The sequence below is a fragment of the Ruditapes philippinarum genome, unplaced genomic scaffold (genome assembly GCF_026571515.1).
Source record: "Ruditapes philippinarum isolate M1 unplaced genomic scaffold, ASM2657151v2 ctg774_1_1_1_1, whole genome shotgun sequence".
In the NCBI taxonomy this organism is placed as follows: domain Eukaryota; kingdom Metazoa; phylum Mollusca; class Bivalvia; order Venerida; family Veneridae; genus Ruditapes; species Ruditapes philippinarum.
In genome coordinates, this window is record NW_026860651.1 from 6,431 (window position 1) to 21,957 (window position 15,527).

Consider the following 15,527-nt stretch of genomic DNA (forward strand, 5'->3'; position numbering starts at 1 on the left):
ATTTTCAACATTAAATTTTGACATAATTAATGATCAATAGATAGTAGGAAATTTTCGTAACAGTTTTCTCAGCAACTACTTACCACAGCCTCTTGATATGTGGTTCACAGCATTGACATGTGGTCCGATATTGTGGGATTCCATTTCAGGTCTGATGCTTATTCTTTTCAGGTTTACCTACTAAGTTAAATTTTCAACATCAATGGTCAGACAGTGGTAGAAAATTTAAGTAACATCACAGCCTCATGATATTTTGTATACATATGCAACCCGGCCTTTTCTGTCTTTGACCCATTTTTTTTATTTTGACTTGTCAGTTGCAGACAGTTCTTGTTGGTAAATAGGGAAGCCGGTATTTTCATTTTAAATTTGTCATTTCATGCACCTCAAGAATTATTCTTAAACTGAAAATTGGTGATTGTTCTGTTTCAGAGGTCATGGTACATTTATGGAAGATGGAAGACATCATGCTTCTGTAGCTGGAGTGGTGCAGAGAGTAAACAAGCTTATCTGTGTTAAACCCCTTAAAACTAGGTAAGAGTAAAGGTGCATGCATGTGTAAAACTCTTAAAATCTAGGGAAGAATAAGCATGAGTGTTAAACCTTCCAAAAACCAGGTTGAACTTGTAGGGTATTTTATCAGGATGAAATATATAATGATAAAACCAGGTGAGAATAAACTACATGAATCACACCATTTAAAACCAGGTTAAAAAATATAAATATAAGATACCTCGTTTCCAACACAAGGATGATTGGAACAAAATTTTTATTTATGATGGACCTGTTTCAAGCCTGCATGTATTAGTTCTTCATCAGGATGATATATAATGTCAAATTAATAAAAAGCAATACAAGATTATCGTGGAAAAATCACTTACTGTATATAACATAGAAAAAAAATTATTAAAAGGTAGAGCTTAACTTATAATATATCCAAATGAATTAATTTTGTTGTTATGATGACAACTTTGGATATGAAATTGTTTCAGGTATAACGGTGAAGTGGGGGATATTGTCGTGGGAAGGATCCTGGAAGTAGGTTTAAAGCGTTGGAAAGTTGACACACATGCTAAACTTGACTCTGTTTTGATGCTGTCCTCTGTAAATTTACCTGGTGGAGAATTGGTAAGGGGTTTTTCAGTTTTTGTTCATTAACTCCCCAACGATTGTACATATTCAACACAAATTTGGCATATGAATACGTCAAAGGAATGCGCAGGTCAAGTTTAAATTTAGTCATGGGTCGATGATTTTTGGCAAGGTTATGCCCCTTTCACTTTGAAAATTATATGAAATTTTCAGTTTCTGTTCATTATCTCCCCAACAGTTGTACATATTCAACTCAAATTTAAGATATGGATGTCAAAGGAATGCGCAGGTGAAGTGCAAATTTAGTCATGGTTCAATGATTTTTGGCAGGGTTATGCCACTTTCACTTTGAAAATAATATGAGCCGCGTCATGACAAAACCAACATAATGTGTCAGGGATTTTTTTGGGCTTATTTTATAGCCGTTATTGGGTCATATTCCCAATTGAAAAGAGTATATTATTTTCCCAATCCACAGGAAAAAATTATCAATTGAAAATTACAAAATAAAAATATTAAATAAAAGTTCTAAAATCTTTGCAAATAAGGGCTTCTTCACTGTAACAGTGCTTAAATCTTTGAAGATGCCATCATAGACAGTAATTGTTTGCATTCATTTAATCACTGCAAAATTTCAGTCATGCAGTTTTTTCCCAATTTTTAACAAAACACCGCTGAAATTCCCAATTCCATGGGTATGGGTCATGTTCCCAAAATCCTGGAAAAAATCCCTGTGTGTTTGCGACAAGCATGGATCCAGACCAGCCTGCGCATCCGCGCAGTCTGATCAGGATCCATGCTGTTCGCTTACAAACCCTATAACAAGTAGAGAGACTGATAGCGAACAGCATGGATCCTGATCAGACTGCGCGGATGCGCAGGCTGGTCTGGATCCATGCTGGTCGCAAACCCATTATGTTGGTTTTGTCGTGACGCGGCTCATATGAAATTTTCAGTTTCCGATTATTACCTCCCCAACAGTTGTACATATTCAACTCAAATTTAAGATATGGATATGTCAAAGGAACGCGCAGGTCAAGTTTGAATTTAGTCATGGTTCAATGATTCTTGGCAGAGTTTCGACCAAATAATATGAAATTTCTAGTTTCCGTTTATTATCTCCCCAACAGTTGTACATATTCAACTCAAATCCAAGATATGGATATGTCAAAGGAATGCTCGGGTCAAGTTCGAATTAAGTCATGGTTTGATGATTTTTGGCTGAGTTTTGCCCCTTCACTTTGGAAATAATATGAAATTTTCAGTTTCCATTCATTTTCTCCCCAACAGTTAAAGTTACATTAAATAAATATGTAAAAATATTTTGCCGTCGGCCTAAAAATCAAACATTCTACAGTTTCATTAACCTGTTTAATAGTTTTGTTGTTAATCTCATCAAATATTTCTCATAAATTAGGATTTTAAACGGGAAACCCCACGGTAACACTAAAGTTCGTATACGAATTTTCACATGCAAATGAAGACTATAATGAGCTCATGTATGCGCCACGTCACAGTTTTATAGTTGCTATCCGGAACACAGCAAATGTGATATTTTCTTGTGCAAACACAATTTAACCGTTTAAGCTTCACGGTGCACTAAACCTGGGGTTCAGTAAAAGTAATCATCTCGCTAAAAGATTAAATTTGTATGAAAACATCCGTTACAATGAGGAAATATACCGTTAAATTAGGACTGCTACTCAGAGCTCCAGATAATTTTTTTGGCCAAGGGGTTTTTACCCCTCAAAATTTAGAGTGAGGGGTAAAATGCAAATTCTGAAAAACTTAAGGGGTAAAATCTGTCAAAAAAGCATTTTGCATTTTTTATAAACAAATTCAACTTATTGTTGTGTTTGTTTGTTTGTTTATTTTCTTTTTTTTTTAAGAAAAACCTTTACAAATTAAATACTGATTTAATGTGAAACAGTACAAAACATGCCATGTAAAGTCAGACTTCCAGAGTATAATGGAACTCAAGTTTAGGATACACAGCAAAATTATCAGAATTGAAATTAAAATAATCATTTTCAAAATTTGGAAGTCAAAGACTTCAAAATCTTTGATATTGAAAGTCACATTATAAAGGTAATGAAGGAAAGTATTGATTTTCGGAAGTCACACCAAATGAAGGAATAAATGACTCCCAAACTTCCACTAGTGGATGCCCTCAAGTTATTTTATTTTCTAGGAGTCAATATTTTTCTTTCTTTATTTTTATTGGCATGAACTTTATCATGTACTCCATTTTGAACAATTATAGTTGAAATTAGAATTAAAGAAACATAAACAAGATTTTTTTATCTTTCCTTAAAAAAAGTATTGGTCTGAGAGAAAATTGTCCGTAACTGTAGACTGGGTACGAAAATATTGAGTACAAAACTGCAGGTAAAAAACATGTTATTTTGTTCTAGCAACAAAAGTTAAAGAAATTAAAATATATTTTTGTTTATATTGAGGCATAAGTATGTCAATAGATGCCTAAACAAACTTAATACCGTGTTAACTCCTACGATGATTATCTGATAATTTCACAGGTTGATAGATCTACGGGAGTTACCTCCCTTCTATATTTCCTGCTACTTTCGTTTTTAACATGCGTTGTTGACAACAGAAATTTTAGGGTTTTTTTAATGCAATAAAATGGAAATATATTGTATTTTTATGCTCAAAACATTTTCTTTCTACATATCAAATGTTCACTTCTCTTCTTTTACGCATAAATTTTGATATACGAGCGTACTTTCATTTTGTTGTGCGTAACTGTGACCCACGAATTTTGAAAGTGATGCGTATTTTAGATTTTCTATGCGTAATTTACGCTTATACGCACGCTATCTGGAGCTCTGTGCTACTTATAGTCATGTTTGTTGATTTAATACTGATGTACGGATGATCCGAAGGCGGAGTTTCTCATGCAAACAGAAATTGTACATCCCATTTTGCCACAATGAGGTTACCTATGTTTATGCTAATAAAACTCATTTTGGTTGTTTGGACACTAAAATAAGACCTGGTGTCGGTATAAAACCCAATTTATTAATGAAATGTTGCTATTTAGTTTTTTATGAAATTTATTAAATGTAACTTTAAACATAATCAACTCAAATTTCAGACATGGATATGTAATAAGAATACACTGGTCAAGTTCGAATTTGATCATGGTTTGATGATAGCTTACAGAGTTATCCCTCTTGAACTTTGAAAAAAAAATCAGAAATCTTTAGTTTCCGTTCATTATCTTCCCAACAGTTTTTACACATTCAACTCAAATTTGACATATAGATACATCTTAGGAATAAGCAGCTCAAGTTTGAATTTGGTCATGGTTCGATGATTTTGGATTAAGTTATCTTTCTTGAATGTTGGACAATTTTTGAATTTTTCAGTTTCAGCTCTCATACTTTTGTGGAAATGTATATGTAGTCATTATTTTGGCTACAAAGTCATGATTTGTTTTCATTTGTATGATATGTAAATTTAAAAAGTTAGATATACAAGTTTAGTTTTTTGGGCGATTAAGCCTTTTAATTCATAATGAACAAGCTTTAGCATAATTATACCAGCTATTGGCACAAGTCAACACCTGAATGTAATTTGAGGACATCAAGTAAGGTAACTCTGTATTGTGCTATATTACAGAGAAGAAGATCAGAGGAAGACGAGAAGTTGATGAGGCATTACCTGAAAGAAGGAGATCTCATTAGTGTATGATTTATTCATCTTTTTTACATACAAGTGGGGTATGGCCCCATAATTAACACATCTGATTAGTATTCTACTGATATATAATGACCCGTGTGGGTTCAAACGCCATCAGGGGCAAGCCATTGTTTCCTTGAGAGGAAACTTTTTCGCTCATTGTGTGACAATGTGCTCAAAAGTTGCTTAGTTAAGGAATTTTAGGTTTTTGCCGTAGAACAAAACATCTGTACACAAATGTCCATCAGGGCCTATAGTATCTGTGCTGGTTAGTTCCAGGATGGGATTTGAGAGCATGTCTATAAGCTTCTAGCTCCCTGCACAAGCAATCTAAAATAAGCAAGGTATAATAATTAACTAAGATACATGTACATAAAAATAAAGAATTTATTAGTATTAAGGTGACAACAGACACTTTCCGTGGTACTCACATAAATGTCATTTAAACCAACTTATTGTACTGTAGTAATAATAGTTATTTATTTAATTTTTGTGCATTAAATGTCGTTGATCATCATAAAAAATAACATATTTGAAAAAAATGCCTTTGTAAATGATTGATTTTTAATAAAAATCCTAAAATTTTAAATCGTCATATCAAAGTCATTTTTTATTTTTTTGTCATCAAACTTTTAAAATGAACATACTTAAAATATCTGGGGAACCGTGTCTCAAATTTTTTCTATCTTTTCTCAAAAAAATATTACGTAACGTCAAACATTTTATGCGACTTTTTTCACCATACATATTACATAATTAAAGATAATTAAGACGCTGATTGAGCAAACAAAAATCCCTGACACGGTTCCCTCCAAAAATGAATTCCCTTTCATGTGGTTTAAACCGCATGTTAATTGGTTGATTATTGAAAAAGTTATGCCAATGCAAAGTTAGTCCGACCCGCATCAAACGAAGTGTCATAAATCGGCTGTTCTCTCTCGGACCCCAACGTTTCACGCTAAATAATTGCATAATACACAAGTATCGCACCAGTGAGGGTCACAAGTTGCGGTAACATACTCTAACAACATTTTATGACCCAGTGACATCTGACCAATTAAAAAGTTGCTGATTAATATCAGTTTATTACAGAAATTTCTTCAATTCTTAATGTGATTTAAAGTCCCTCTGGTATCGGTCGCACATGTCACGTGACTTTCGGTAAAATTTGAGGCACTAGGTGGGGGGAAATGGAACGTATTTGCGCACCGCTAGCGGGGTATTCAATTGTTTCACTTTTGAAGTTTATTATTATTATCATCAGCATTATTATTATATTATAACAGTGTCAATCTGTCTGTGTATCCGTGTATGAAATTCCGTTAAAATATAAATTAAAATAACAAAAAACTAAGCTTCAGACAGTCTTTTAAAGTCCATGGTAGATGTACAAACAAGAACGGGATATTATATATTTTTCCTCCAAATTGATATAAATGCTTCACATATTTTAATAGAAATAAAAGGTATCACTAGATCATTATGATCTGACCTTCTTGACTTCTATTAACATGAATATCATCTATGCACGACATACAGATCCAGTTTCTACTGGGATATACAATAAATTCCATACTTTGTCCCAGGTTTATAAGTACTGTGTTTGATTAACTGGCGAACAATTTATTCAAAGCATTCACTGATAATATATTTTATTATCTTTTTAGCTCACCTGAGCTTGCTCAGGGTGAGCTTTTAGGATCGGTGAATGTCCGTCGTCCGTCCGTCCGTCGTCCGTCGTACGTCCACAATTGCTTGTGAACACTCTAGCGGTCGCATTTTTGCATCAATCATCATCAAACTTAGTCAGGATGCTTTTCCAGTTGAAAGCTCGAATGAGTTCCAACATGGCTCATCTCGGATGAAAAACTAGGTCACAAGAGCTAAAAATAGAAAAACCTTGTGAACACTCTAGAGGTCACATTTTTGACCCAATCATTATCAAACTTGGTCAGGATGTTTGTCTAGGTGATAGCTCGGATGAGTTCTAACATGGGTCATCTCGGATGAGAAAGTAGGTCACCGGAGCTAAAAATAGAAAAACCTTGTGAACACTCTAGTGGTCACATTTTTGAACCAATCTTCATCAAACTTGGTCAGATTGCTTGTCTAGTCAATTGCTTGGATGAGTTTGAACATGGGTCATCTCTGATGTAAAACTAGGTCACAGGAGCTAAAAATAGAAAAACCTTGTGAACACTCTAGCGGTCACATTTTTGACCCAATCATCATCAAACTTTGTCAGGATTCTTGTTTAGATAATAGCTCGGATGAGTTCGAATATGGGTCATCTTGGATGAAAAACTAGGTCACCGGAGCTATAAATAGAAAAACCTTGTTAACACTCTAGCGGTCACATTTTTGCATCAATCATCATCAAACTTGGTCAGGATGCTTATCTAGTTGATAGCTTGGATGAGTTCGAACATGGGTCATCTCGGATGAAAAAGTAGGTCACCGGAGCTAAAAATAGTAAAACCTTGTAAACACTCTAGCGGTCACATTTTTGCATCAATCATCATCAAACTTGGTCAAGATGCTTGTCTAGGTGATAGCTTGGATGAGTTTGAACATGGGTCATCTCGGATGAAAAAGTAGGTCACCGGAGCTAGAAATAGAAAAACCTTGTTAACACTCTAGTGGTCATATTTTTTCATCAATCATCATCAAACTTTGTCAAGATGTTTGTCTAGGTGACAGCTCGGATGAGTTTGAACATGGGTCATCTCGGATGAAAAAGTAGGTCACCGGAGCTAAAAATAGAAAAAACCTTGTTAACACTCTAGCGGTCACATTTTTTGCATCAATCATCATCAAACTTGATCAAGATGCTTGTCTAGGTGATAGCTCGGATGAGTTCGAACATGGGTCATCTCGGATGAAAAAGTAGGTCACCAGAGCTAAAAATAGAAAAACCTTGTTAACACTCTAGTGGTCACAATTTTGACTCAATTGTCATTAAACTTGGTCAGGAAACTTGTCTAGGTCATTGCTGGGAATAAATCGAACATGGGACATCTCGAATGAAAACTAGGTCACAGGAGCTAAAAATAGAAAAATCTTGTTAACACTCTATTGGCTACTGTTGTGATCCATATATTCTGTTAATTGGTCTGAAAGTTTGTTTTGATGATTTCTAAGTCAAGATCAAACATGGGTCATCTTGGATGAAAAACTAGGTGACACCGCCCAAATATGGAAAAACCTTGTTAACATTCTAGTGGTCACATTTTCGACTCAATTATCATCAAACTTGGTCAGGATGCTTGTCTAGGTAATTGCTTGGATGAGTTCGAAATCGCATGTGAAACTAGGTCACCGGAGCTAAAAATAGAAAAATCTTGTTAACACTCTAGTTGCTACTGTTTTGATCCAAGTATCCTGGACATTGGTGTGAAAGTTTGTTTTGATGATTTCTAGGTCAAGTTTGAATATGTGTCACCTGGGTAAAAAACTAGGTCGCACTGCTCAAATATGGATAATCCTTGTTAATACTGTAGTGGTCACATTTTTGACTCACCTGTCATGAGACTTGGTCAGAATGCTTGTCTAGGTAATTGTTCGGATGAGTTTGGTAAGTCAGGTGAGCGATCTAGGGCCATCTTGGCCCTCTTGTTTATTGATCCATAGAGAAATAATCATCCTTAGACAACCTAAAATGGTTTAGAAATTTGTCAGGGACACCTTACCACAAGTCATATAGGCGTTCACATAACAAATGTTGTCTGTTTTTGTTGTTTTACTTGACATTGTTAGAAAACGAGGTTGAATGTAAAGCAAGCCATTGAATCCGTACAAAAGTCCATAAACTCAATGTAATATCAATCAGATTAACGGGACAGACAAATTATTTTCACACATTATCAGTCTTCGAAATTAACGCCAGTCCGAGGCCCGAGGCCATTAAATTTAGCATCGGTCCGGTGATTATTGCAAGGTTGGTGGTCCGATGGGCGAGTTGATTTTTGGCCATGAAATAAATATTATAAAAAAAATTCGTCAAAATAATGAAGCAGGGCTCTCTGAAAGATTGATATTTTGCCTTTTTTTGCAAATGAAACCCATCAATTCTATCCTAAATGTTCAAAACACAGCGAGAGATGTCTAAATTGTATTGAGTAATGAAAGCCGCCATTTTTTCCTTGGATATTTTCTGTACCGCACCGTACAGTTACAGAAATCAAACCATCGTTTATTATAGTCATTATTTAGCTATGATTTTGTGATTATTGAGTTAAGTATAATATTTGGTGTGGAAGTGATTTGTTTGAAGCAAATTGCGTTGTTCATGTTCAATGCTAGTCAATTTTGCCTAAACATGTGGTCTTTATAGATTTTTCAAAGCTGTCAACATATGGCCCAGAATACAAGAAGTATTATGCTTCTTTAAAAATTATCAAGGGAAGCATGATAAAGTGTTTTCCTTTACCCATCAATTTATTACCTATCTATGTATTTGGTCCGGCTAAAAATCACCAGGTCCAGTAAGATTTGAAATTTTACTGGCCCGAATGTCCTGTGCTTTTTAAAGTTTTGCGTGAAGACTGCACATTATGGATATTTTAGCAACTATATTTTTAATCAACTCCGTGATCGTGCGATTTGACGCTATGCTTAATTATTTATGTTTCATACATTATGTTACGTACATTGGCCGACAATTTCTTATTTTATAAAAAGGCTAAATAAAAGGTAGTCGATATTCATAAAAGATGTACAATATTTGTACGATACATGAATTACGAGTAGTATGGACCAGTAATTCACGCATATATGTGGAATAACCGATTTCCCTCATTGATGCCCCAACAGGGGGCGGAGCGTTATCGATAATTGACAGGTTACGCGAATAGCAGATAAAAATGGTACAGGTACCGTTTTTAAACGTTTAAAAACACATTTTTTGGACTAACTGCTTCCAAAATTAAATTACGAATGTGTTCAGAAAAGGTTGATAAATCTACTAAGCAAAAAATCTCATTTTAGGTATTTTCAGTGATAATTGACTCCGTTGTCACCTTAACTATTGTGGTTTTTCCTAATATGTAATGATGCAATGTACATATACATTTCTAAAGCCAATTTCATATGAAATATGATAATAAGTTGGACAAACTTTTCTGAAGATCTACATGTAGATGCCCCATTGTGCTTGAAATTATTTAAATTATTAGTTACAAAGATTTTTGACAACTTATATGGTCGTATATTCAGGTTTGTTTGTATATATAACCCGAGCTGATGCAAACTTACATTTTTAGAAAGAAAAATTTCTTTATAAATTGACAGCAGCCGTATATATAAACTATACAAATGTTGTGATTATCGAATGAAAAGTGACATAACAAACATGTGTATGCAAGTTTGTATTATAATTCCCACTAAGAATCGAGAGAAAGAATGTAGGCAGCTGTTGAAACTTTGCTTGACTCTTCTGCACATTAGTTAACTATTGACCTGCTAAATTAATAGAATAACTTTTCAATCTTCCAGTATTCGGAATTATTCATTATCAAAAACAAAGAAATAAATTTAAATTTTAGTAAAACTTCGGATATAAGCCTCTGATAGTATTGAAAAATATTGTTTTAACATATTTTGTTTACAGGCAGAAGTTCAGTCAGTATATTCCGACGGGTCATTATCACTTCATACAAGATCACTGAAATATGGAAAGGTTTGTTTTAGACTTGTTTCAATTTACACAGACGAAGATGTGACTTGTAAAGACTATTTGTGGAGACCAGTCATTTTTCATTGCAAATCAAAACATAAAGGAGATGAACCAAAAAATGATAAAAAGAAATATGAGCCACGCCACGACAAAACCAACATAATGGGTTTGCGACCAGCATGGATCCAGACCAGCCTGTGTGTTTGCGCAGTCTGATCAGGATCCATGCTGTTCACTATCAGTTTCTTTACTTGTTATAGGGTCTGTAAGCGAACAGCATGGATCCTGATCAGACTGCACAGATGCACAGGCTGGTCTGGATCCATGCTGGTCGCAGACCCATTATGTTGGTTTTGTCATGACGCGGCCCTATATAATTTGATGTCCGCGATGTTATACATGCAAAATTATAATATATAACAAATAAAACTGAATGACAAAATTTTGTAAACTGGACAGCAGATTTATAGCTCTATAATCTTAAATATCTGATCATTATACATCTTAGTCTGCTAGTGACAACTGGTTCCACTCTTGCAGCCAGTGCATACAGACGTCATCTAGCACAACTGAGCCTTTGACAATCTACTTTTGACTTATCGTCTTGACCTAAATTGTGTTTGTGTACCGTAAAACTATACCAAACAAACAAACTTGACTTTGGATTTTATGTGTATACTGATTTTTAATGTAGGTCAGTTTTATATTTCGCATAGTAAGAAGATGTTTCCATAAATGTTCCTTTTTTTCCCCAATTAAAAGATAGCGTTACAGCAATTGAATTACAATGTGTATGTGAATTGAGAATACTTTCTTTTTAATTGTATTGTAATAAAGTACAATACTAATGTGACCTACAAACTACAATCTTGTATTTCAGTTAGGACAAGGATCTTTGTATTTGGTGTCTCCATCTCTTATAAAGAGAAGGAAAACCCATTTTCATTACCTACCATGTGGTGCCACTGTGATACTAGGGAACAATGGCTATGTGTGGATCTGTCCAACAGAAGGGGAAGTATCAGAGCAAACGGGTGGATATGAACAAAATTTAGAGGTACTTGATGACTATAAGGATCTTACAACGGATACCAGTACAGACCAGAATATCTAGCTCGAGTGTAACTGTTGGGGGTAGCGAGGCTATACAAGTTATGGCTAAATAGTTACCTGAGAGCTAGATATACTGGTCTGTTATGACCAGCTGGTGTTTGATTCTTTTTCTTGCATATTACATATTAATTGTATTTCGGAAACTAATATTTTCATTTAGCACATTTTTCTTACAGTATCATATGAATTTATAACTTCGTTCATAGAGGCAATATGACGTCACTCTAAGAAATCATTTAATTCTTATAAGATGCACGGAGATGATTTCATCTAAAGCACGCAACTTGTCTTACACAGTGACAGGGGGTGTTAGACAGGTGTTTCTAGCACTGGTGTATACAGTAGATAATCCTGTCAAATTACTATTTTTTATAATTGTCAAAATTTAAACAAATCTAACAGGTCAGTTTCTCTAGCGTTTTGTCTGAAAATGGTTTTGGCCAGAATTTGAATTTAATATAATATCAATTTATAGATTCTCTGTAGATTATGATTTTTAGGAATAATCCAATACAAACTAGATATGTAGGTTTCCTTAATTCAGTAGGGCAGACATTATTTGTTTGCTTTATTACTTTCAGCCTGTGCTGAGGGCAGACCGGGAGGTTGTGGCTCGGTTAGGTAACTGTGTTCAAGCATTGGCTGATCATAAAATGATGTTGTTTGACACAAGTATTCTCTACACTTATGAGGCATCTCTTAAGTTTCCTGTAAGTATGAGGGATATTAATTTTTCACCACTTGATATATGGCTCATTAACTTGTGTAATAATAAGACTTTTTATCACATAAACCACCTGATAGCAGGAGTGTAAGAAAGTCATTTAATAAAAACAATAATTATAACTCTACATGACATCATTCGTGTCATACGTATATAAAGTATAGCATTGAATTATGCTTATTGTAGTGTTACCCTATAGGCACATCAATAACAATAACTCTTTATTAACTGTTTACCATTCTTATTTTACATATTTATATATATGTCATGAAAAGAATATTATAGTCTTGTAGCTTCAATATTTAATTTATTAAACTTGTTAAATAAAACAATATTATGCTTGCCAGATGCAAGTGTGAACATGTTTTGCTGAATAAAAAAAGAAGACATAAGTTGATGTCCAAATCTCAGAGGCGTTCCACAAACTAGCATAATCCCAGGACGTTCAGAACCCCTTAACCCTCCACTCTAGAATTGTGCATTTATATTGAGACTCGCATCTAAATGTTACTATAATGTGAAAAAGCAGTGACCACTTATTTTATGATGACCTCTTGTTTTTACAGATTAAAGATATAATGAAGCCTGAAGTGAAGACAGAGATAATTGACTTAGCCAGGCAGAGGTTAGAACGTGAAGGAACTTGAAAAATGATACATTTTGTTACAGTAATTATGACATAGAATATGAGTACATTCTGCAGAGATATTGATACTGGACTTTTGATGGTAAATGTCTGGAACAGTGATATGTTAATGATGTGTTGATATGCTGACATTCAACAAAATGTTCTACAGTAGTGTAAACTGGATCGGCGATTTCACAGAAATGTAAAATATCCTGTGCTCAAATGAATAGTTATAAAGTTAATGACAGTTTCTCCACCAAATATACATATACAGATGTTATAGATATATGTAATTGTTAAGTCTTTACATTGAGAACATAATAACTGTAACCTGGCTTGGATTGTCCTACTTGTTTTAAAGAGGGCAAAGGTGGTAATCTCAGGTTTTTTTTTACTTCAGTTTGATATTCCAAAGCAATAAATGAAGAACATTACATGGAGGCACTGTCTAAGCATAAAGTAAAATTGTACTAAATCAAAGAACCGAAATGAAATAGGGATATCAACATGATTTGTGAAGTTTACGTTATACAGTTATTTCAAAGGTGATTTGAGAACAATCAAACTGTTGGCCCAAGATGGAGGGGATAGTGTTTTGAACTGTGCAACAGTTTAAAACACTATCCCTGACACCAAGGGACAACTGTTTGACTGTTCCCAAATCACTTATGAAATAACTGTTTTATTGCTTGATCAATTACTGTTTCAACAATACTTGCATAAGAAAAATGGAACAAGAAAATAGTTTTGCAAATATGTTAATAATTAAACTTTCTTAATTTAACAATATTTAACTCTGTCACTCACGATTGGTTTATGACTGGTTTATGACGCTACAAGGGGGGATTGTCAGAGCAGGCGAGGGAAACAGTCAAAACTATTGACTGGTCAACAGTTTGTGAATGTAGACGTGTTTAGAATTTCAGAAATCAGTAAATAATACCAAATTACATTTATATAAGGTATCACATTGTATCAGGTAATAAAACAATATGATTTAACCGATTAGTATATTATATGTTAATAGGGTATGGGAACCAATCTTGCTTTCATGCTGTTGAACAGTGAACAATTACACTTGTTAGACTGGCAATATATAAATGAATTTTTCATTGTTAAGATAGCAAGTCATAACAATTAATAAAATATTGATGACAATAACTTTCATTTCCTCATCACTATGGGTTTAATTATGGACAGGGATTTTGAATTTTTGTTAAAAATTATATGAAAGCTGTAAACTTATTAAGATCTAAGATGTGAAATGCTGCCTTTTATTTTAAGAGCAGTTGAAACATATTAAGTAAAATTATATTTATGATTAATAAACAAAATCTTAACATGATTTGTTGTTGTTTTTTTTTTTAAAAATACTACCTTGAAACATAATTCATCCAGCTTTATATCACACATTCAAGATTTTAAGTTTAACAAGTCCGTTTATTGACGATTGATATACTGTACTAGTTGTCTCTTATTTTACTGCCAGCCGAGTGGTTAAGGTCGTTGACTTCAAACTACTTGTCCCTCTTCACTGTTTGTTCAAATCCTAACAGGGACTGAATTCTTTCATGTCAGGAAGATATCCAGTTGGCTTACGGAACGTCGATGGTTTTACTCAGGTGCCTGTTCGTGCCTAAAATAGAGCACGGAAGGGAATTGTTTGTCTTATAATTCATTAAAAATGCCCCTTAGCGGCATTCTTTGAAGATCATTTAACAATATAACCAAATAAGCGCATTTAAACAATTTGAAGGCTGAACAATTTTTGGTGTCAAGTGTTCGATTTGTCCCTGTATACCAAAAGAGAATTGCTTATTATGGAGAAACACCAGCTATATGTAAATAGTAACCCATACTACGCTTAATGACTTAGATACACTTGACCATACATTTCGACAAAACCTAGAGTGCTTGCTGAATAGCTAACAGTGCAGACCGTGAGCAGGCGGCAAGGATAGACTGATCTTTGTCTGCACATGTCACATGGGTGGAATCCTGCATAATCCTGCATATGTCACACGGGTAGAATCCTGCATATGTCACACGGGTAGAATCCTGCACATGTCACATGGGTAAAATCCTGCACATGTCACATGGGTAAAATCCTGCATATGTCACATGGGTAGAATCTTGCACATGTCACATGAGTAGAATCTTGCACATGTCACATGAGTAGAATCTTGCACATGTCACATGAGTAGAATCCTGCACATGTCACATGGGGAGAATCCTGCACCTTTCACATGGGTAAAATCCTGCACATGTCACATGGGAAAAATCTTGCACATGTCAAATGGGTAGAATCCTGCATATGTCACACGTGTAGAATCCTGCACATGTCACATAGAAAATCAGTTAGAAAATGTGTTCGCGCAAAAATAGGTAGTGGTGATCTTGCTAGTTTACCCTCCGGATCACGGCAGTAAGCCACATTGAATTTACCATAGCACAGTTAGACCGCTGCATCGGACCTTGGCAAGCTGTCAGTCAGTTTACTAGTACTAGTTTCCACCACTTTCGCAAAGAACTGATAACTTCTGTTCATGCCCGAGCAGATGTACAGTGCGAATGACCGTTGAAAGGATTTCATG

General features: G+C 34.5%; 1 protein-coding gene across 1 annotated transcript; it reads left to right on the forward strand.

Annotated features, from left to right (window-relative positions):
- Positions 1-432: 432 nt before the first annotated feature.
- On the forward strand, positions 433-13,299 carry LOC132712881 (exosome complex component RRP4-like; the record flags this gene model as incomplete). The annotated part of the gene is given in 7 exon segments (XM_060695319.1): positions 433-534; positions 993-1,128; positions 4,735-4,800; positions 10,403-10,471; positions 11,349-11,525; positions 12,163-12,291; positions 12,872-13,299. Coding segments are annotated over 7 exon segments (760 nt in total), but the record flags the coding sequence as incomplete, so codon positions are not given.
- Between the last annotated feature and the right edge of the window lie 2,228 nt (positions 13,300-15,527).